We start from the raw sequence: 22610 nt of genomic DNA on the forward strand, positions 1-22610 counted from the left end.
GGTGGTGAGGGAGGGAGTGGGGTTGGGGTTGGGGCTGAAGCTAGGGGAGGGGCAAAAGCTGTACAGCCAGTAGGGCACAGGATTGAGTCACGAGTGGTTCATCCAGGGGGCATGGCTCCTGCTGCTACCTGCAACCCGGGAATTCTTAACTTATCTCAAGATTTAGTGTTGGGACCACAGTATCTATTAAAAACACCCCTTTTCTTTCTTCGTTTACTTTTTTACACCCCAGAATTAACTGCAACTCATCAGCCTGCTCGCTTGGCTTTTGCCCCCTAGCATCTGCTGCATTAATCTCTTTCATTAAGTTTTACTAAATGTTACAAACTTCCCTTCTGCCCTTCTCACCTGTCACAATTTGATCAAAGTTTATGGTAGAGGCGATTTGCTTCCTTTGTTTTGGTAAAGGCAATCCCTTCTTACTGTATGTAGGTCAAAGTAACAAATCATTTTAGTACAGAAACTTACACAAAGTGCTAGATGCAGGGCCATATCTATATCTTATACCATAAGCTGACTGAAGAGCATTAACAGCCTTATAAGCTGCAGACTCCTGTGTGTGGGAGAAAAAAATAAATATATTAGATTTCACATTAAAAACTGTAATAGGATTTGAACTTGAACTGCACAGCATTTACTCCTAATGCAGCTCCTAGGTTTTATAGTTCTCTGGAGGCCAAGTTTACATGATTTAATGGATAAATACAATTTTGACAGCAAAATGTTTTTTTTTAATGCTCTAGTATTTGTAGCCTGGCTTAATACTTTCATGGCATAGAGAACTTTGTTGAACTATGAATGATCACCAGTTAAGTATCTAGAACTACAGGCTTACATTGCAATGTGGTTACACAGCAAATCTAGACCATGGTGTTACACTGGGAAAGAACTGTCCTTTATTTATGCAGCTTAAAAGCCATGCATAAAATTCAAATCTATCAACAGTAGCTAGATTTTCCACTCCACTAATCCTACACTGGTGCACTTGTGTAGGGAAACTGTACTGATGGCATTCCAGGGCTGGGCTGGAGGGAATATACTACAGTGAAGCTCTTCCATTAGCCATCTAATGACAGAAGAGGTTGTTCATGACCATAAGGCAGTCGTGGAAGTTAGAGGAATTCCCCTGCTGCTCTTTTTCTGTCACTGAAGGAACATTACAGAATAGAGACAGTAGAAGAGAATCATGACCCAAATATAACTAATTTTAACAACAGTCTAGGTAGAAATAGCACACTATTCCATGAAGTTGGAGAGAAGAATTTTGTAGTGCAACTTATTTTAAAAATTCCATTAGGGACACCCCAGAATGATCAGAAAAAAGGGACAGTTGTCTTAAAAAACAAAAAAGAATGAAGAGGACATAAAAGGGTAACCCTAAAGAAACCCTTTAATATGGGTTTCTTGAAAATGTTAGCGGTTGGAAAAAAATGTTGGGAGTAGAACACAGAGTCCCATATGGGTAAGATGGTAGGAGATAGGATATGGTTTATACTGAATTTTCAAGGGAAGCTGCTGTTTTATTTCCAGCCTTTTTCACCTAGATGAGTATAGGATTCAGTTAGCAGAAGCTTTATCAGCTCAGTTGTTCTAGATGTACTGAAGATTCCTAAATGAGGTAGAATACTGATTGGATATTAATTTAGGGAACAACAGGTCACTTTCATTTTTGCCCAAAAACTAGAGCTTTATAAAATTAATTTTATATTGGGCATGGAGCTCAGTCTAGACATTTTTACCATGGAAGCAATATTTTTTTACCTTAGTAAAAAGTTCAGTAGACCACGGGTCAGCAACTTACAGCTCACAGGCTGAATCTGGCTTACCAAGAGATTGGATCCAGCCTGCAGTGGCACCTGGGATTGGTGGCATACAGTTTTCCCTGGCAGGTTTTCTTCCTCCTGAATGCTCTGTGGTGCCAGCTGCACTCTTTACTTCTGCACCGTCTTATCCCCTAAAGCAGGTGGCACTTAGCCTCACCATCTTATTTGCCCCCTGTGTTACCATTCAGGACAGGTATCTATGGCACTCGGCCACATGGGTAAGTAAAGGCAGCAGAGGCAGCATGGACACTGTGACAGGAGTGGCAGCCAGGTCACAAATGCCAGCTTGCAACTTGTAAAATTGTGGTGAACCCTGCAGTAGAGTATTATAAACTTTCTTTTGGGCCCTTTTTGGTTCTTATCAGTCTCTGTTGGTACGTAGTGAAGGAGTATACTGCTAGCCTGTATGCTATTTGACACAAATCCACGAGGAACAGTGAAAGCATGGAGGAATGTCAAAATTAATACTATAATGAACTTCAGTGGAGCACTGCATGGGTTTGGAGACTGAGGGGATACTAGTGAGAACAGTTATTTCCCATGTCTACTTCTGTCTAGTCGCTCACTTCAAACTCCATACAGCTTTAGTCATCTGCAGTTCTACAAAATCTGTGGAAGGGGGTTGTGATTTAACTTGGGCCTTCTCATCTTACATGGGCCAGAAATCTCCTACTCTGAAATAAATGGAGGGAAGTTAAGAACTATTACATTTTCATGTCAGTGACCTAAATGTACAATAAGATGCCAGCAAACATGCTAGGGAGAAAGTGTTTATAAGTAAATAGATTTCAATTTCAGGTTCCCAAGAAGTTATTTGTCAGACAATAACAAGAAAAAAGCTGTTAGAAAAATGATATAGTGTTGGCTTCCATATACACATGACAACTGAGCAAAGTAAATGACCACAGTATACTTCCAGTATGAGGGAAAGAAAGAGCTGGCTGTAATGAGTGTATGATTCTTAGGTTACAGGCAGTGTGTTCATACCAATCATTGTTGTCAGACACAGAAGGAAGAAAAACAGTTGTGAGTACTTCATTTTACTGTTTAGGTCTGATCCTGAATGATACTGAGCAACCAGAACTCCTGGCACCTCAGAGAAGCAGGCCTCGAGATAAACTGCAATATTAGTAGATTTTAGCATAGGGCTCTGCTGAGGGAATGTTTCTATGTCATATAAGCTCATTGCAAACACGGAGATGAAGGGTTGTATAAGTATAAATTAGTAAATGGAATTAAAAAACTCTATGGATTGAAATAACTGTTGCAGACGTTTACCACATTAAAACTATAGTCCAAATTCACTTTAAGGATGTTTAAAGAACAGATTTATGTAGAGAGTTAATAAGAGACTTGTGTCTAAATTAGAACAGAATATGCATGTTGTTACTGGTATACTGCTCTCCAGTTTCAGAGCAGCTCTGAATAATTTAGGACTTTAATTGAACCAGAGACTGGCAGAATACTAGTGTGTACTGAACTGAAGAGAAGCTTCTTTGCCTCTGCCTAAAATAATCTTGAGCACTATTTGCAGTAAACGTTCCTCACCCTTTCTGCATGTGGAGTTACACAGAACAACTCTCATGGTCCATCTAGCCATAGAACCCTAGTAGAGAGAAATTGGTTGGAGACTTAATTATAATTATGTTTTTCAATCTTAGCTTATGTGATATTGGTAGATATTTTAAATACTGAAAATATATGCATCTTAGAGCCATCAGTGATGTAACTTTTTGGTCAAAGGCAAGTGCTAGTATACAAAAGTACCTTAATACAACTCTACAATAACTTTATTGTGACTCTTTTCACTGTGCTTCTCTCCGAGGTTTACTGGTTGAATTCTCCCTACAATGTAGAAGCAAGTTTTGTTCATCATCCTCTCTTGCAAAACAAACAGGCAAACAAAAATAAATCACTGTGGAACTGACATATACATAGTTTAGGGTATCAGTGAAATATTTGCAAACTTTACGTTGCTTTATTGTTTTAATTTAAAAATAAATATATTTATCCAGAGATGTTGGCTCCTAATTGGAAGTTGTCTGTAATGATATCTTTGACGGCTACTTCAGGTCCATGTTCCATGTTCCATTTAATGCATCACTGGCCTGACAGAGCCTAACTGAAGGGCCAGTGAAGTTGACCAAAAGGCTACCACTGTGTCAGTAATCAGGCCCATGGATGCCAAACAGATTTCCACCCATATAAACATTTTAGGTGGAAAAGGTTATGGGTGGGTGGGATTTTCCTGTGTGTGAATGCTTTAAGAATCTTTCTCTTAAGAATGGATTTTCTGACGCATTGACTGCTTCTCTCAGCCTCTCTCACTTAGCTCTGGATGTGTTCATCAGAATACTCATCAATTATCTTCTTGTACTACAGACACCAAGGTAAGGCTCCTTTATTTTTCCAATGTATGAAATATTCAAATTATATATTTGTTATATAGTTCTTTTTCTAATGATGGGGACTGCTTCGGCTGAGTAGAACCTCAATCAACCTCCAAAAGAGGACGAAGAAGGGAGAATCAAGCCAGGGCTCATTCATTAGCAGGATTTACTGAACAATGCATGGTATATTAAACATATGGAGGGGCTGCGAATCCTTACAATCCTCATACTTTTAGCTGCTTCATTGACTTCTAGTCTTCTCTATTTCCCAAGCATGACATCAAGTGGGAAACTTAAGAGTTTGTATAATTAACTGTCTTAAGACACAGAGCATCGGGAAAGGTCTATTAATTTTCCTGGTAACTGAAAAGCAATGCAACTGAGGCCTTCATTCACACCCCAGATCTACCTAAGAGAATTCAGTTTTTGTGGCATTTTGGTGGAGGTTGAGTGAAGCCTCATTGAAGCTCTCAGATGTGAGGTCACTATTCATTTCAGGGTAAACATAAAAACCAGTTAAAGTCCTAAAACAATAGAAGCAAATGTCCAAAACATGAGCCTTGTACAATGACAGACAAATGCTGAGCTATAACAGGAGGGGATTCAATGGGAACTGCATACAAAGGGAAAGGGAGCTGGTTATTGTTGGGTGGAACTGGGTGTGCCTGTAAGTAGAAGCAGACAGAAGGACGTGCATTGAAAGTGTGGTCCTGAGAATAAACCAACAGAGAGAGCTCTGGGGAAGAGCATTGGTTGGGAAAGAGGCTGGACAGTGAGCCAAGAAACCACCACTTTCTTTTTTTTATTCTTGCTGTGTCCTGGGAACTTTACTTCACTAAATAAAAACAACTGTAAAAAATAAATATCTGTATACCAGTAATTTCATCACCTAATGGGGGAAACTTCCAGAAAGAATATTGGCTAACTTCTCAGATCAAAAGGGTCAGTGAGCCAATGCTATGGCAGTAAGCTATGATGTAAAGGGTTAGAAGTGTTATTCTTGGTGAAATCTAGTGGATTTCTAATTTAATTGATTAATCTAAATTCTAATTTAAATAATTTAATACGCCATTTTTATTTCTATTTTGTCTAGCAGTTTAAATGTTAATAAATCAGAGGTGAACTTCATTATGTCTCATAACATTTGTATTTCTTAATTTTTTCCAAACATGAAGGGATCAACCTTTTGGTAGGTGCCCAGGGGTTTAGTAACACAACTCCCATGAATATTAATTCAATAAATTATAACAGCATTGTAAGTCAAATCTAGTGAGTTATACTACAAGTAATTTTAAGATATTGATGATGGAAGGAGCCATCACATTCTAATCAAATTACTGCTGACTCACTTTAAATAAAAGTTGCCTAACCAGTGATAAGATTGGAAATGGATCTAAAATAAATACTACTAACATGAAAAGTGGGTGAAGTATTAGAAAAACAATACTTCATTAGAAAAGCAATACTGCTTTCTAAACAATGTAAGAGAAATGTTTTATAAGGGCATCTTCTCTTCCAAGTACTAATGTACTTACCACACAGCTGAAATTTGGAATTGTTGCATATTTGTAAGAGTATGGGTAGAGCAACATCTGGGCATATGCATGAAAAGACAAATAGGCTTTTATTTGTTTCCGACGTTTGCGAAGAAAGTGAGCTACAGCCTTAACTTCAGGCTCAGACTCCGGAAAAGGACCACAGTAGGTATCGTCACATGGGTGAAAGGAAGCACCTTCATCTACATATTGGGACAGAAAGTACATGTTCAAAAATGATATATAAGGGCCAGATTCTGACTTAAGTCTGCATATGCGTGGAAACTAAAATGCAGTGCCTTCTTACTTGTGAAAGCACATGGAGAGCCTGCTGTGTGAAAAGAAACAGATCTGAACAGCCAAGAGATTAGTGGAACAGTCTTTCATCCAGTAAACTCACAGGCTTGTAATTTGCCAAACCATAGGCACTACCTGCAGCTTTTTTCCATGAAATTTCTTCTTACCCCAAGAGGAAAGCTACTGCTTGTTCTTCCTCCTATTTTTCCCCTGGGTTCTATGTGAGGAAGGAGTTTATTTAGGCTGTTTACAGCCAGCATGTATGCATTATTGAAAAAAAAACTAATTTAGGGAACATGTATAGGCCCATCTAAAACAGTGGTTCCTGACTGTTTTAGACTCTAGGCACCCCTCATCAAACTTGAGACACTCCTTTGAAAATACTAGCTGTTAGTTTTAACATGTTTTTTGACCTATGGGAAAATAATAGAGCAGTTTTTTTTTTTGTTGACAAGGACCTCAAAAGACCACAACAGTTCAGAACAAAGTTTGCAGGCTCGTCTACGAAAGGTAGGCAAAAGTGCACCAAATGCCCTGATGGAAAATATGTTGGAGAAACCAACAACAACTGTACACCAGAATGAATGTACACTGAAAATCAATCAAAGACAAAAATATCCAATTACCTGTGGTTGCACACTTCTCACAAGACAATCACTCCCTCTCTGATCTCAGTTTTAATCCTCAAAGCAAACTTACAAAACACCTGTCATAGACGAGCCTATGAACTTCACTTTATAAATCTATTGGATACAAAAAATCATGGACTCAATATAGACATTGGATTTATGACACATTACAACCTGCCTGACATCTGATTCACCAGGTATCTGCCTGACCTTACCATTTACCCTTTCCTTCCCCCCCACCACTTTCCCTTCTTTTTCTACCCTTTGTCTTCCTAATTTCTAGCTATTTCATTTTTCACAGACTACCTCTTTTCTATCTTGGAGAACTCAACTACAGTAGAGTCTCCTTACTTACCTTTGGCATTATTTCCCCCTCATTTCCCCCCCTCCCTTCCGTACACTTTGTTTTCCTAATTTCCACCCATTTACATTCTCACTGACATCCTGTTACACTTCTAGCTTCTTTTATTCCTTGGAGATCTCAGAACAGCAGAGACCCCTATGCCTGAAGAAGGGTGCTTGTGCCTGAAAGCTTTCAAAGAACTTTTTCCAGCTAACCAGTTGGTCTAATAAAACATATACCATCTACCCAAAGAAGCTTGCCTGACTACATCCTTAGACCAACATGGCTACAGCCAAAAACCTGTACACATGAATTACACTTTGACGTGAAAACTTCAAACTTTATACAAGTCCCACAAAGCAGTAATACCATGACTACCATATTCTCTGCTGCAACCAGAGACTAAGTACTATGTTCATATATTTGTTTTGTATTGGGAGTGTCTTCAGGAGCATGTGAGAATCCTATAAGAAATAATGTGATTTAATAATGAGCTTTTTTCCTCCTCACTCCTGTAATTTTTCCACTGATCATTATCAAGCTATCAATCCCAACAGCAGTAACAAAAAGAGTGTATGTCACTCCTCAGCAGAGACTGTAACAGATGCCTATCTATGACTGCTTAGGTACAGATAGGTTATGGTCTGCTCATTGAAGAACAGATAGGCACTAAGTGACCTATATACCAAAAGCATCCTGCCTCAGAATCTTGTGAATTACTACAGCTACAATAAAGCTATAGGTTTCCCTTGCTTTATGCTGTAGATGTGTTCCTGGAAAATTCGTGTAAAGGGAACTCACTTTACAATGTAACAGATAGGGATATGTTCCAGGATCTCAACTGTCCTGACCCCCAGACCCTTTTCTACCACTTTTACAAGACTATTTTGGTACTTACCAACATCAGACAGTACACACAAGCACAGGACACTATCATAATGGGGATGGCAACTGCAGAAAAAATGTGTCTCTGACAATGAGAGAATAGCATAGATCCACACACTATATTTTGGTGTGTGTCACTCCCACAATGCACCACACAAAGCAGCTGACTGCGGGCTTCCACCACACCGATCGCATAAGAGTGAATTTACCTTGCATGTAACATTTTGGTATTAAAAGGGTCATTGCATAAGAGCGAATTCACACATAAAGAACATGCTTAAAGTGAGGGGAACCTGTATTTTCTAAAGTTTCCCAAAATTTCACTTTTTTCAACTGGATTGCTCATCTCCAATTAGAGTTTTGTTTTGGGAATCATGAAAGCAAACATCTTCATTAACAAATACTGTAATCCCATATGTGCCTAGATCCTTATAATCCAGACATAAAGAATGAAATTTAGTTTATAGTGAAGACGAGGAGTTCAGAATTGCTGAGTGAACTGCAATGTACCTCTTGCAATTCTACTTGAAATTAACCCTTTTCTTAGATGACCTGTGAAAGAATGACATCACTGGAAGGGGCTTTCCCACATGGATATGTCAACAGTGTATATATGGATAAGGCAATGAGATCATACAGAGTTTCCAAAAGGAAACTGAAAATGGGAAGATAACTAGTAAATGTCATATATTGTCAAATGTCAAAAGTACAATCACAACTAGAAAACAGAAATATAGAAAATGTGAACTCTTTGCCTGATTTTTATATCCTGAAATGTATTTCTTGAGACAGCCAAGTCCTCCTGCCCCTGCTGTAGTTGTGCAAAGCCCAGAATAAACTAGAAGCACTTTGAGTAAAGGGGTAGGGATGAAGAGACCTCACTTCTGTATAGAAGCATGGTGGTGGGATTGTGAATGGATTGAGGAACAGCATGAATCCCAAACTTCCTTGCATCTACTAGTTTGGGTCAGGGAGTAGCAGGTGATACATGGGTGTACGCCTGTCACACCCCTGCACCCCGAAGACCTCCAGTGATCCCCAGCAGCTGCAGAGGACCCCACCTGATCTTCAGCAGAGCCGAAGGTGAACAGGGCCCATGGTGGGAGGGATTAGCCAGCTTCAGGGAGGCACCTGAGAGCAGTTGAGGAAGGGCTTGCTTCTACTTGACCTAGCCCCCCAGGGAGAGAGGAGGGGAGAGGGTACTTACCAGTCCCCTTCTGGTGGGGGAGGGTCCCCACTAGCTTGGGACCAGTGTGGTGCCAGTGGTGGGCCCACTGCACATGCGCACAATTTAAAAGCGCCTGCCAATGGAAAAAAGCTGCAGTTTGGGTCAGGGAGTGGTGAGAGACACACGGGAGTAAGCCCGTTGCACCTCCTGCACCCCAAAGACCCCCAGTGAGCCCCACCAGCTGTAGTGAACCCTGCCTAACCCCCAGTAGAGCCGAAGGTGAGTGGGGCCCGTGGTGGGAGAGACTAGCCAGCTGCAGGGAGGCAGCTGAGAGAAGCCAAGGAGGGGTTCAGCCCAACCAGATCCTACTTCACCCAGCCACCTAGGGTGCTGTGCAACCAGAGATGCGCAAACAGGCACGCTTTTCTGCCCAGTGCACAAGTTAGGGTGGGAATTTGTGCAGGAGGGCAAGCAGCAGGGCCCGAGGCTCCAGGCACTGAGCCATAGCAAAGGGTCTGCACAGTAGTAGCCAGACTACTACAAGGATCATGGTGGGTGGGACACATTGCACCCTGAGGTTCCACCCTGCACCTGGACTCCCCTGGTCTGACACCACTGGGGTCTCCACCCAAATGGAGCCCAAGGTTCTGGCCTATACTCAAATGGAGCCTGCAGTCCCTGTCCCCACCCAGGTGGGACTCTTGGCCCCGGCCTCCTCTCAGATGGAGCCCCTGGTTCCGTGTGGAAGCTGCCTAGCAAGACTGCAGGCAGCTGGGTTTGGGGGCACTGATACCTCCCCTTATGGCATGTGCTCAATGGTAGAGGCTCTGGAGTGCTAGATTAGGGAACTCCAGGCAATGGTCCAGTGACTGCGCTCCCTTAGAATGCAGAGCAGGAGCTGGACTCTTACCTTCAGGCTGTCCACCCAATGGCTGATGACAGTATGGCAGAACCAAGGAACCTTCACAATGTCCGGCCTGGGGTTGCCTGGACGATGGTTGTTTCCGGCCCAAAGAGGCGCAGAACCAGGGTTACCACTTCCCTGGAGCTGCAAAACCATTTTGCACCCCTCACATCAACTGAGCCAGCCATACCGCCGGCTCCAGCATGTGAGAATGGAGGGCCACCAGCACCTGTGACCAGAAGGAGGTGCAGAGTTATTGTGGTGGGTGACTCCCTCCTTAGGGGAACAGAGGGAACAATCTGTCACCCTGACCCCATAGCCCATGAGGTCTGCTGCTTGCCTGGACCTCATAACTGTGATGTGATGGAGAGGATCCCCAGACTTGTCCAGCCCTCTGACCACCATCCCATGCTACTTATCCATGTGGGCACAAATGATACAGCATGGAGCAGTCCGTGCTGGGTTATCTACAGGGCTCTGGGGGCTGGGCTCAGGGTCTGGGGGCACAGGTATTTTTTTCATCGATCCTCCCAGTTGCAGGACGTGGGCTCTGGAGGGAAAGGTGCATTGGTGAGGTGAATAGAAGACTCCAGCGATGGTGCCATCGCAAGGGGTTTGGTTCTTTGACCACAGTCTGCACTTCAGAGACAGCAGACTGTTGGGAAGGGATGGCCTCCAACTCACCTGGAAGGGGAAGAAGCTCTTCTCAGCCAGAATGGCTGACCTTTTTGACAGGGCTTTAAACTAAGTCTGCTGGGGGATGGGTGGTCTATTAACAGTTCTAGCCCAGGTCACGTCAGCCGCAGTACCAATAACTTGGGCAGCCCAAGGGAACCTGCCCTGATGACATCCCAAGAAAAGTCCCCCCTTGACCCATATGGGAAGCATGGGGCTTCTCATGGCAGACTCAACTGCCTATACACAAATGCCAGGAGATTGGGAAACAAGCAAGAGGAACTGGCCCTTCTCTTATGTGAAAATGACTATGGCCTTGTAGGGATAACAGAGACTTGGTGGGACTCTACCTATGATTGGTCTGTTGCTTTGGAGGGTTATACCTTATACAGGAGAGAGCATCTTGGGAAGAGGGGTGGGGGTGTTGCTCTCTACGTCAAGGATCAGTTCAGTTCCCTGCAAATTTAGTTTTCTAACCAGGATGGGCCTCTTGAGACCCTCTGGGTCAAAATATGGGGAGAAAAAGGGGAGGGTGACATACTTGTGGAAGTATACTATAGACCTCCCCACCAAGAGGAAGAACTTGACTGGGAATTTAATAGGGAACTGGTTGAGGCAGCACGCTCTTGATGCATGATTGTCACGGGGGACTTCAACTTCCCTGACATCTCTTGGGAAGAGTGCACGGCCAAATCAGACAGGTCACGCAGCTTTCTTGCTTGCATTGATGACCTCTACCTAACACAGGAAGTCTATGGGCCAACTAGGGGAGAGGCATTGCTTCATCTGGTCCTGGCCAAAGGGGAGGAGCTGGTGAGCAATCTGAGGATCGAGGGATGCTTGGTGACAGTGACCATGATTTGGTCACCTTCTTAGTTCACCAACTAAAATCCTTAACTTTGGGAAGGCTGACTTTTGCAAACTCAGAGATTTGGTAAGTCAGGAAATTGGGGGCCATATCCCCCTAGATAAGGGAGTACATAAGGAATGTTCATCTCTTAAGAACATAACCCTTGAGGCACAGGGGGAAGCCATTCCATCTTGCCTGAAATGTAATCAATGGGCAAGGAAGCCCCCTTGGCTGAACAAGGAACTGCCGGACCTCATTAAACTCAAAAGAGAAGCCTACTCCAGGTGGAAAATGGGAAGCATCACCAAAGAGGACTACTCAGCACTCACCCTCACCTGTAGGGAGTGGTTTAGAAAAGCCAAGACACAAACTGAACTCAGGTTAGCTGTGGGGATCAAGGACAACAAAACATCCATCTTCAGATATGTGGGAAGTTGAAAAAAGAATAAAGGTAGTATTGGGCCCCTGCAGGATCAAACAGGGCAGCTGACATCTGATGCCCAAGAAAAGGCCAATCTCCTCCATTACTTTTTTGCATCAGTTTTTCACCCTCCCAAGGGGATTGCATTGTCAGAAAGAACACGAACCAGCCTGGGAGCAGGTGGTGGGCCCATAATTGATGTGGATCAGGTGAAGGAACACCTTGAGAATCTAAACATTCACAAGCCTGTGGGCCCTGATGGAATGCACCTGAGAGTCTTGAAGGAGCTGGCAGAAATCATTGCACCCCCCTTGGCAAAGATATTTGAAAATTCGTGGTGCTTGGGCGAGGTCCCAGAAGACTGGAAAAGGGCCAATGTGGTCCCTATCTTCAAGAGAGGGAGGAGGGATGACCCGGGGAATTATAGATCAGTCAGTCTGATGTTCATCCCTGGAAAAATCCTAGAGAAAATTTTCAAGGAATCCATCAACACCAGACTAACTGAAGGCAAGGTTCTGAAGGCCAGCCAACATGGCTTTGTGACTGGTAGGTCTTGTCTGACCAGCCTCATCTCCTTCTATGACCAGGTGACATAAGCCCTGGACAAGGGAGATGATGTGGATGTCATATATCTGGATTTCAAGAAAGCCTTTGACCTGGTTCCCCATGATATCCTCATGGCTAAGCTGGGGAACTGTGGCCTTGATCATCTTACAGTCCGATGGCTAGGTAACTGGCTACAGGGTTGAACCTGAAGAGTAGTAGTTGACGGGACCAAATCAACATGGTGCAGGGTGAGCAGTGGTGTCCCTCAGGGCTTGGTTCTTGGGCCGGTACTCTTTAATATCTTCATTTATGATCTGGAGTCAGAAGTCAGATGCAAACTGGCAAAGTTCGTGGATGAGACTAAATTATGGGGGAGGGTTGTCACACCGCAGGACAGGCTGGGGATGTAGGCCGACTTGGATATGCTCTCAAGGTGGGTTGACCAAAACCAGATGACCAGTTGAGAAGTGTAAGGTGCTTCACCTTGGTAGGAAGAACCCTCAACAAACTTACAAGCTCGACAATGCTACACTTGCTAGCACCACGACCAAAACAGACTTGGGGGTCCTGACTTACCACAAGAAGAATATGAGTCACCAATACAATGCTGTGGCTGGCATAACAAACCAAACTCTGGCATGCATCTACTGACGCATCTCAAGCAAAACCAGGGATGTCATCCTCCTGCTTTACTTGGATTTGGTGAGGTTGCAGCTGGAGTACTGTGTCCAGTTTTGGGACCCCCAACTTCAGGAGGGTTGTGGAAAAGCTTGAAAGAGTCCAGAGGAGAGCCAATTATATAATCCAAGGCCTGGAAGGAAGGCTGTACAAGGAGAGGCTGAGGGACTTGGGACTCTTCAGTCTGGAAAAGAGAAGGCTCAGGGGGGACTTGGTAGCAGCCTACAATTATGTAGGAGGGGTTAACCAGGACCTGGGAGAACAGCTGTTCACCAGAGCTTCCCCAAGGGATAACAAGTTCTAATGGCCACAAACTCCAGGAAGGCCAATTTAGACTAGACATAAGGAAAAAGTTGTTTAGAGTGCATGTGTCCAGGGTCTGGAACAGACTCCCCCCAGAGGTGGTGCAAGCACCTACTCTGGACACTTTCAAAAAAGTCTGGATATTTTTCTTGTTGGGATCACTTGATCCCAGCTGACTTCCTGCCTATGACGGCGGGGGAGGGGGGAAGGAGAGGGAGAGGGGGGGCAGCTGGACTCAATGACCTCACGAGGTCCCTTCCAGCCCCTAATGTCTATGAAGTCTATGAATTCTACTACTCCTGTCAGTATGAGGTAGTTGCTTCTATTGTCCAGCTATATGGCAGGGCCTAGGTACAATCCCTCCCTCAGCTTCTCATTCCCTGTGCCACCTATGTGTGAAGTACTGTTAATTGGATTTGAGTCTAAATGCTTGCACAGTAGGGTTTTTAATATTTTAATATTTTGGTTTATTTTTGGTATAGTAGAGCCTAGTAGTTCTAACTAAGAAATCAGGATCCCTTGTGCTAGGCACTGTATGGCACACAAAAAATAAAAAAGCTGTTGCAAACTATATACTCTCTACTTTTAAACATATTCACTGTTGCAGCTGCTAGTACTGCCTCTGGAAGACCATCCTGCACCTTAACCTAATTAAACAAATAATTATGGTCGATACTAAATTTCATTTTGTAGCCTGCTATGACTTGCTAAGATTATATTTCCTTTTTCTGTCTGCACAGAATACAAAACAATAGAGCCAAATACATCAGAAGGGAAGGGACATGGCATAGCAACATCATCTTAAACAGGAAACTACTGGTATGAAGGCACACTGGGACAGCACTAATAGGATTCATGCTTACAATATACTTGCTTAGAGACAAATGTGATTGGCTAGCTGGTAGTGATTTAGCCCGGGGTTTTGAAAGGGTAAAAGATGATTGGAGGGCTTGGGATTCCCTTGCCTCACCAATGAGGCCCCAGAGACTCACCCTCCATGTCTCCTGATTGCCCCCTTGGGTCACCTGGAGGGGTATAAAAAGGGCAGTGCAGCTGACTCAGGAGAGCCCAGTGAGGGACCACAAGGAAGGAATTTCAAACTTCTGGGGCAGTGGGGTTGGAGCAGTTGCCCCAGAAGAGCCTGAAGGAGTGGGGCCTGCAGGCAGCAGTTGGACCCTCAGCAGCACAGCATGCAGCTGGCAGGAAAGGCTCCTCGCTAGGCTCCAGGATCCCCTACAAGAGGCTGCAGCTAGCAGGAGAGACTCCCCAGCTCCAGCAAGGATCTGAGCAGTGACCTGAGAGATTCCCAGCTCTGCTTCCAGCTCCTCCAATAAAAGGCCAGGCAGCTTGACATGAGGTCAGGGCTCCAGGAAGGTCAAGACCTCTAGCAGCTTAGAGCAGTCCTAGCACTGGGGGCTGCGTGTTAGCATTTTTGCCTACCACACGGGAGATCTGAGTTCAACTCCCAGCTGGGATGACTTGGGGTGAATGAAGTGACAGGGAGAAGTTCTTGTTGCAGTGGAAAGGGGTCATTTTGTTTTTCCTCTTTCCCCTGCCCTCCAGGTACCCAGGCCCTATATTTCTTGTTATTTAACATTTTGTATTTTGTGCCTTTTATATTTCACCAACCAGTATTGTTTGTTCTGCTGTTTGTGTTTTATATTTTGTTACCTTGTCTTTTGTTTGAGTATGTCTATGATTGTAAGCATCTAACCTTTGTTGAATCCTGCCCCCTCAGGGTGTTGTAGTGTCCCCATACCCCATGATTGGCTCCAAGGGCAGAATTGGTTTTTTACCATGCCTCCTGAGCATACTTGAGTACCCCTTGACCACAGGTAAAGATGCTTTACCCAGTATTGAGACTCTAGCATAGTAAAACAAGAAGGGAAGGACTGGAGTTGGGTTTGAGACAGCAAGATATCCAAAACTAGGGCTCTGTTCCTTTAGCTTACATGTGTGTGGAATTTAAGCATATGGGCATCAATGAAGCTACTCTGCTGTGTAAAGGCAGACATGCATTTAAATTTTTTAAAGATTTACAGCTTTTGTTGGAAGATATGTATAAAAGCTGCAAAAATAATGTATTACAATGAAAAAACAGTACTAACAAGAATGGCTCAGATAATGTTTCTGTACTAAGGATTTCTATATCTAAGCTACTGAGTTGAAATAGTCTCTAGTTTTTGTTTTTATTACCATATTTATACAAAGCCAAGGCAATTTTGAATTGAAGACAGCTGTCTAGTAATTAGATTCTATACATGGAAAATGATAAATTCGTCATAATTTCTATGTATGGAATCTATATTATTGGAGGGTTGTTTTAAATTCACTCCCTCCCACCCACATTGTGGTGGAGAAAGCAGCAGAGAGAGGTGAAGGGCCAGACCTCTTTCCCCTGCCCTTGGCTTGCTCAGTGCCACCTGTACAATCGCCCCCTGCCTCTTACCTTCTATGGTGACTTTGGCTCCGGGGCAGTCAGTTGCAGTGGCTCTGGCCCAGTCTAGCTAGGCAGATGCAGTGGCAGCAGCCCTGGGCCTGGTTGGGTAAGGCCAGAGGAGCCAGAACTGATGGTTGTTAGGGGGGCAGAAAATCTCTTCTGTGCTACTCTTAAACCATGGGCCTTCCCCAGGTGCTCCCCACCCCAACTGTGTGGTCTCTCCTACGTTCCCCCCACTGCACATCCCCTTTCCCACCACAGAAGCCGGGGTCTGGGGATGAAACTGGAGCTGGGCTGCTGTCTGCCCTAGGCCCATAATGGAATTTAAGATGAAGTTTTTTCCCCCCTTGTTGATTGTGTGTGGTTGGGGTGGGGTGGAATCTTGTCTTGGATTTGAGTAAATACAATATTAACATAGGCAGTTTGGGAAAGGAAGAATAGAAGCAATAGAGAAAACTCTTTTACAAAATGACAGACAAAGTGCTCATAAAGATCAGTGTAAAAATTATACTTCTGTATTTTTATAAGAATTTTATTGGATTTTCTAGTATTTCTGTTCTACCTTTCCTCTCGTGTTGTCACTTAAATATGGGTGCCCATTCAAACTTAACTTGTGCATGGTTTTAACACCAGAATTTGCAGAAATGTATATAAAGATAAAACCAACGTTCACTTGTAGTCAGATGGTGCAGATGTTACTTGTACTGGTGATTGTTTACTTATTTAAAGCAATAAGATTATTTTTATATTAGGATCCAGAGCTTTCAAAGAAGGATTGGAGTGCCATTGTGCTAAGTACTACAAACATATGGGCTAGGGACAGGAATTACACATAAACCAATATAAGTGATCAGAAACTGGCTCAAATCTGTAATACAGCAGAAGTTCAGTGCATATAAACTGCTTTCAAAATGGCTAAAACTGGTTTGAGATAAACCTGGTGTGATGCCAGGGTGTTGTGGGCTGCACTGCCTGCCGGGTGTGTAGCCCCTCCCCTCAACTCACCTGCCATGACTTGATGTTATACTATCAAGTGAGAGGGTTCAATGGAGATCTTTCTGGGAGGGCTTCCCAGGAAATGGCAGTACTTATGGTTTTGGCGCAATGCTCCACGGGGCTCTGCCTCCCATACAACCCATCCACTTGCCAACCAGATGAGCATCTGCACAATGATGGTTTGGCCTTGCAGGCTTGCCCACAGCTTGTTTTGGGAGGAGTCCCACGTCTGAGTGGGCTCAGTTGGTATTTGTCCCTCTGGCCTTGATGTATATCCTTCCCTCCCTCGAGGCTGTCAGGCTATCTAGGTGTGATGACGTGCCTACTGCAATGGGCACTTTGCTCTTACATTGCTTCCCTCTATCTCTTTGATTTTTTCCTTTTTTCCTTTCTTTCAAAAGAAATATGCTCCTGGGGAGGAGAGGGATGTGGAGCTGTCTTCTTTCCCCCAGCCTCCTGCAGGGGGCTCAAATGCCTCTCCTGCCCTGCCTGCTACATGGAGCTTAAGTGCTTCTTCTGCTCTGTCTTCCACAGGGAGTTGAAATGCTTCCCTTGCTCTGCCTTCTACAGGGAGTTGAAATGCTGGTGGTGCGCCGGCTGTGCCACTCCTCTCCCATTCAGGAGTCTCAGCACATCTGGCATGCTACACCCCAGCACCCTCTCTCTTCAGCTCCTCCCCCACCCGGGCTCTGGTGGGGCTTTTAAACTTTCCCGTGGTGGCCGGTACAGCCACCGCAATTGGTCCAGCTGTTCCCCACCTGGGAAACAGCTGATTAAACAGCTGGCGTAACACCGGCTCGCGTGGCCGCGGTCCCAGTTCCTGCTCTGGCTGCCTGGCAGGAGGTAAGTTTTCCCCATGGGGGGGGCTGTTTCTGGGGTTTGGGGCCTGCGGGGATTAACCTCTCCCCTTCGGGAACCTGTGGGGGCGCCTCACCGCCACACCTGGATAGATGTAGTATCAGACCTAACTGATTTACTTTTTATCAGTTTATTGAGTTTCTGTCCCAGATCCCCTCCAGATTAAAGCTAAGTAACGGTCCCTCGGCATCCCAGAATACTTTGCACCTCACCTGAACCACCCTCTGTCTCACAGGGTGGGTGGGCTAGTTTTGGCTCAAGCTGTCTGCTCCAGCTGAGCAGGCAGGTGTGCTCTAATGCCCTATGGCTTCTGGCCTGGGCAACTGCAGGCAAGTGGCTGCATTCCCAGAATCAAAAGCGAATGTCTGCTCACTTGCTTATTGATTCAATCTATGCAGTTTTCATTAATCTGCAAATATTGAATCAATTTAACCTTGGGCCTTTTGACTGTCTGTACTTGGCCATGATGACTAATAACCTCTTCCCTTAAGAATCTACATTTAAATAAACAAGATGGGCAAAGAAGGAAGGGGAGATGGGGGTGACTTGAAAGAGAAAGCAACTTGTCTAAGGTCACATAAGAAATCAGCATGAAATCGGAGGTAGAAGCAAAATTCTCTTTTATTCTAGTCAAGTCTTCTAACTACCATACTACGACTTCAGTGTACTTGATCTGGTGCATAAACTCTACAGTTCAGCCATAAAAATACAATTCTAACAATGTATACTGATGTATACTGTATTTAGTAATTGAGCCATATTCATGCCAAATTTAGATCTGTTAATGTGGCATTTATTTAATGCTGAGAATTTAAGAATTAATCTCCATATGCTTAACAGCAGATATTTATTTCTTCAATAAACTTTCACTAATAAATTCTAATATAATAAAAGGCTTAGTCTGTGTGTCTGTATGTCTGTCTGTCCGTAATGCTTTTGGGCAACTGTGCATGTGCCTCCGAGAAGGCAAGCGGCAATTGGCTGCACATCCTGGGCTGCATGGGCCCAAGTTGCTGCTGGAGAAGTTGGTAGCAGCAGCAAATGCCCTGGCTACCTGAGCAGCAGGGCTTCCCTCCATCTCCTTGCCTGATGGCAAAGTGGGGGATCACGGTGGTGGCACCCTCCCCTGCTGCCCTCCCCTGACACCCTGCAGAACAGGCAACTGGGAGGGGGAGACTGCGAGCAGGAAGGGAGGGGCGGATGGGGGTGGAGCGGGGCTAGACTTGGAGGGGCAGAGGGGCAATGGAATGGGACTGGGGTGGGGGGAATGGGGTCGGACGCAGAGCAGTGGGAGGAGGAGAGGCAGGCATGGGGCTGGACACAGGGCTCCATCCCCACCCACCCCACTGTCATTCTTGGTGGGCAGTTTGCTAGTATCTTAGAATACCCAGAAGCCCTTATCCTCTTAAGGCCACCAAAACAAACCTGAAGTTTCCAAGCCAAATCAATTTAAAGACATAACAAATAAAAAAAATGAGGAAAATTTTTGAAGAAAGAGGACAGGTAAAAACAGAAAGGAAGGTGTTCACCACTGTGCACCAGCTTCTCTGTATTGTGTCAGCAACACAAAGCAGTTGTAAACCTCACTTAACCATTTTCTTCTTTATTTTTTTACATTATTGAACAATGCAAAGTAGCTGGAGTGTATTGGTGGGTCCAATATTAAAACATTTTGCTTCACTTTTCTGAGCTTCTTAGGCAAAAACATCTACCCTGAGGTGTGGCATAGCATCCAAATCCTAGGAAAACCATGCTTTTGGGATTTTTTTCTTCTTTTTTTCAGACTTGTGAAGGTCATTGATTAATAAGGTTATAAAATAATGAAATCTGACTTCAACACTAACTAAGGAGAGGCTACTGCTGCACTATAATGTTGTAATTTGCTCAGTGCTTTGGATGATTAAATACATGATAAAGTGAATTAGGACAACAAAATTATTTCCAGACTTACCACACCATTTCACTTTCCAGTTACGATTAGCATCTACACCATGACAACGAAACTTTGAGTTCTTTGACCTTGTTTTTCTCCAAAATCGATCCTAGACATAATAAAAAAAACCCCCAAATGCTTGAATATATATTGATAAAACAGCTTTGTATACATAGCACATCCAGGTTAAAGAAGTTTGATACACTTTTTCACTCCTTATAAGTCAATAATATTAACGTATCATGTTACAAAGTGATCAGATTATTACAGCATTTAAAGGTGACTTTCCATACAATCATTTCACTTTTATCTTGACATGCTTTTAATAATGCTGGCAAAACAACTTACATCAGTCCAGCTAAAATGATATCCATCTACATTAAATACTGGCATGATATAGAAATACAACTGGTTTAGCATCCTTCTCATTGCAGGATCACTCTGATATGTCTGAATTGCCTAAAGTAGAAAAGAAAATACGAGCAGTTACTGTAATAAAAATAGTTCATAATTAGAATGTGATTGCTTAAGTCAGTGATTCTCAAACACGGGCTGCCATGAGATCCTTTCAAGAGTGCTGCAAGGTGCCGCACACAGTGCACAAACATAATTCATAAGATAAACCCAGATATTTCAAATAGGAATCCATAGTGTTAAAAACATTATGACCTGTTGTGGTTTTTCTGAGTACTTCGCAACAGAATAATTGCTCTATTATTTTTCTACAGTTAGATCTGGCATTTTCTGAGGGGTGCCTCAAGTCTATCAAGAGATGCTTTGAGTCAAATGAGGTTGAGAACCACTGGCTTAAGTCAATCATATGATGTTTTGTCATTAAGTTAGACTAGTGGTCGGATCTTATTGAATCAAGGATATTTAGGTATAGTACACAACTATACTTGAATAAATGTTATCTGTGCATAAATTAGATTAAAAGTTAGTAGTAAAGAATGTATGTTCAAGAAAGACTGTTCTAAAAGGAAACTTTGCTGTTCATGTCCTGTCTTCAGTTACTTTCAAACAGCCAAGAAAATATGAACCTGCTTACTTTAAACAGAGACAAATGTGCTGCCCATGGGCAAGATGGATTGGTAAAGGAACTGAAAGGTAATGGGCCAGATTCTTCAATGCTGTAAGTAGTTATACATCCCAAGGAAATGTATCTCTGGTATGAATCTCACTCACTACAAGTGAGATCTGGGTGTATGAAAAGGGATTAAAACATAAATAAAGGTAACACAAAATTAAATTAAATTAGAAATGATCAACGTAAGTGCTCTTTCCCTTACCATTGGGTGAGTCTTGAACACTGTACCTTTTTCCCTGATCTTTGGGTGATTCCTGAAATCTGCATCAAATCCAGATATAGCAGGTTGTACCAGGGGTTCAGGGTTGGGGGTAAAATCCTCCCATCAGTCTCAAGAATGCAGTAGTCTGTATATGATAAGCACTTACTCCTCAGCACAGTTCTAGTTGGTCTAGTTGGCAGTGATTCTCAAACAGGCTGCCATGGTACCCTGGGGTGCCACAAGATCCTCTTAAGGGTGCTATACAATATTAGCACAAACTGATATACAAACACCTACACTTGATTCATAATATAAACCAAGAGATTTCAAATAAGAACCCATAGTATCAAAAACATTCTGACCTGGTGTGGTCTTTCTGAGTTCTTTGCAACAGAAAACTTGCTTTAGTATTTTTCTCTAGTCAAAAAAGGAAGTGAAGCTAAGAGCTGACATTTTCTGAGTTGCTTTGATTCTAAAAAGGTTGAAAGCCACTGGTATATGATATATTCATGCTGCTACTTTGTGTGACTCCTAGGATTGGCATTAAGCCCATTCATGCCAACCAGCTACATTAAAAGCCCTTAGGCTTGCAGTCTAGCCCAAGCCCAAAAGCACTTCAGACCACATGCCACCTTCTGGTTGAAATTCATAGGCACAGGAAGTCTGCTAGCACTAACTTTCAGTCTTCTGCACCCCACTCTCTGTCCCAGCTACCCATAATTAAAGCCACAGGGAAGGACAGACAAGTAATTTGCAAACTGATTCCTATAAGGGCTCCATTTGAGGAAAAGGGAATACAATGTGCAGTAACTGCTAGATAAGGAGAGATAGGTAATAGGTGGCTCATATAGCTTGGCCTAATTGAGAATGATCCTAAAGGTATGCTGGTACTAATGTTGGCATACCTATATTTACAGTTCCATCAGCCTCATGGAATCTTTTCCACTGTGTGCAGAAGCATGGACTCCCTGTGTAACACTCACCATCCTGATCATTATTAAGTATTAAGCCTATCTTCTAGTATTAAGGTCTCAGTTCAGTAAATCACTTAAATACATGTTTAATTTATATTGTGAAAGTTATAACATACATTGAACATTGGGGTTTGTACCTAAATTACCTGCACCCTGTCCTCCCAGTTAATCCTCAAGCCCAAATGGAAATTTGGGAGCAAGATTTGCCCTAAAGTAGTAATACACATCTTTCATATGAAAAGGCACTTGAACAACTGTTTTTTCTTATACCAGATTTAATTACTGTTGGAAGCCACTTCAGTGCTGTAAATACACATGATTAAAAAGAACTTGCATTCATGACACTGATGGCACATTAAAGGCAATTTTGACAAAATGGAAGGCAATGGGTTTTCCAGCAGCAACAACTTAGGCTATGATCCCTTAGCTTACATGTGTGGAATTTAAGCATATGGAAATCAATGAGGCTACTCTGCTGTGTAAAGGTAGGCATGCACTTAAATCTTCGAAAGATTTTGAACTTTTGTTTGAAGATGTGTATAAATGCTGTAACAAAGAATACTAACAAGAATGGCTCAGGTACTGTTTCTGTAATGGTTTCTATATCAAGGCTACTGAGTTGAAATAGTCTCTAGGGTTTTTTATGTATACAGTTCTTTGACTTCAAGTCACA

The 22610-nt window shown here is 43.2% G+C and overlaps 1 protein-coding gene across 1 annotated transcript in view; it reads right to left on the reverse strand.

Annotated features, from left to right (window-relative positions):
• CPA6 (carboxypeptidase A6) overlaps positions 1-22610 on the reverse strand; it is a 141664-nt gene that overhangs the window by 2715 nt on the left and 116339 nt on the right. Inside the window, exons 7-10 of the mRNA XM_019548922.1 lie at positions 20023-20133; positions 19693-19783; positions 5749-5951; positions 469-553 (exon numbers count right to left, since the gene is read on the reverse strand). Coding sequence (XP_019404467.1) covers positions 469-553; positions 5749-5951; positions 19693-19783; positions 20023-20133 — 490 coding nt within the window. The remainder of the gene's footprint in view (positions 1-468; positions 554-5748; positions 5952-19692; positions 19784-20022; positions 20134-22610) is intronic.

This window comes from Crocodylus porosus, unplaced genomic scaffold (assembly GCF_001723895.1).
Source record: "Crocodylus porosus isolate Cpor-Errol unplaced genomic scaffold, CroPor_comp1, whole genome shotgun sequence".
Lineage (NCBI taxonomy): Eukaryota > Metazoa > Chordata > Crocodylia > Crocodylidae > Crocodylus > Crocodylus porosus.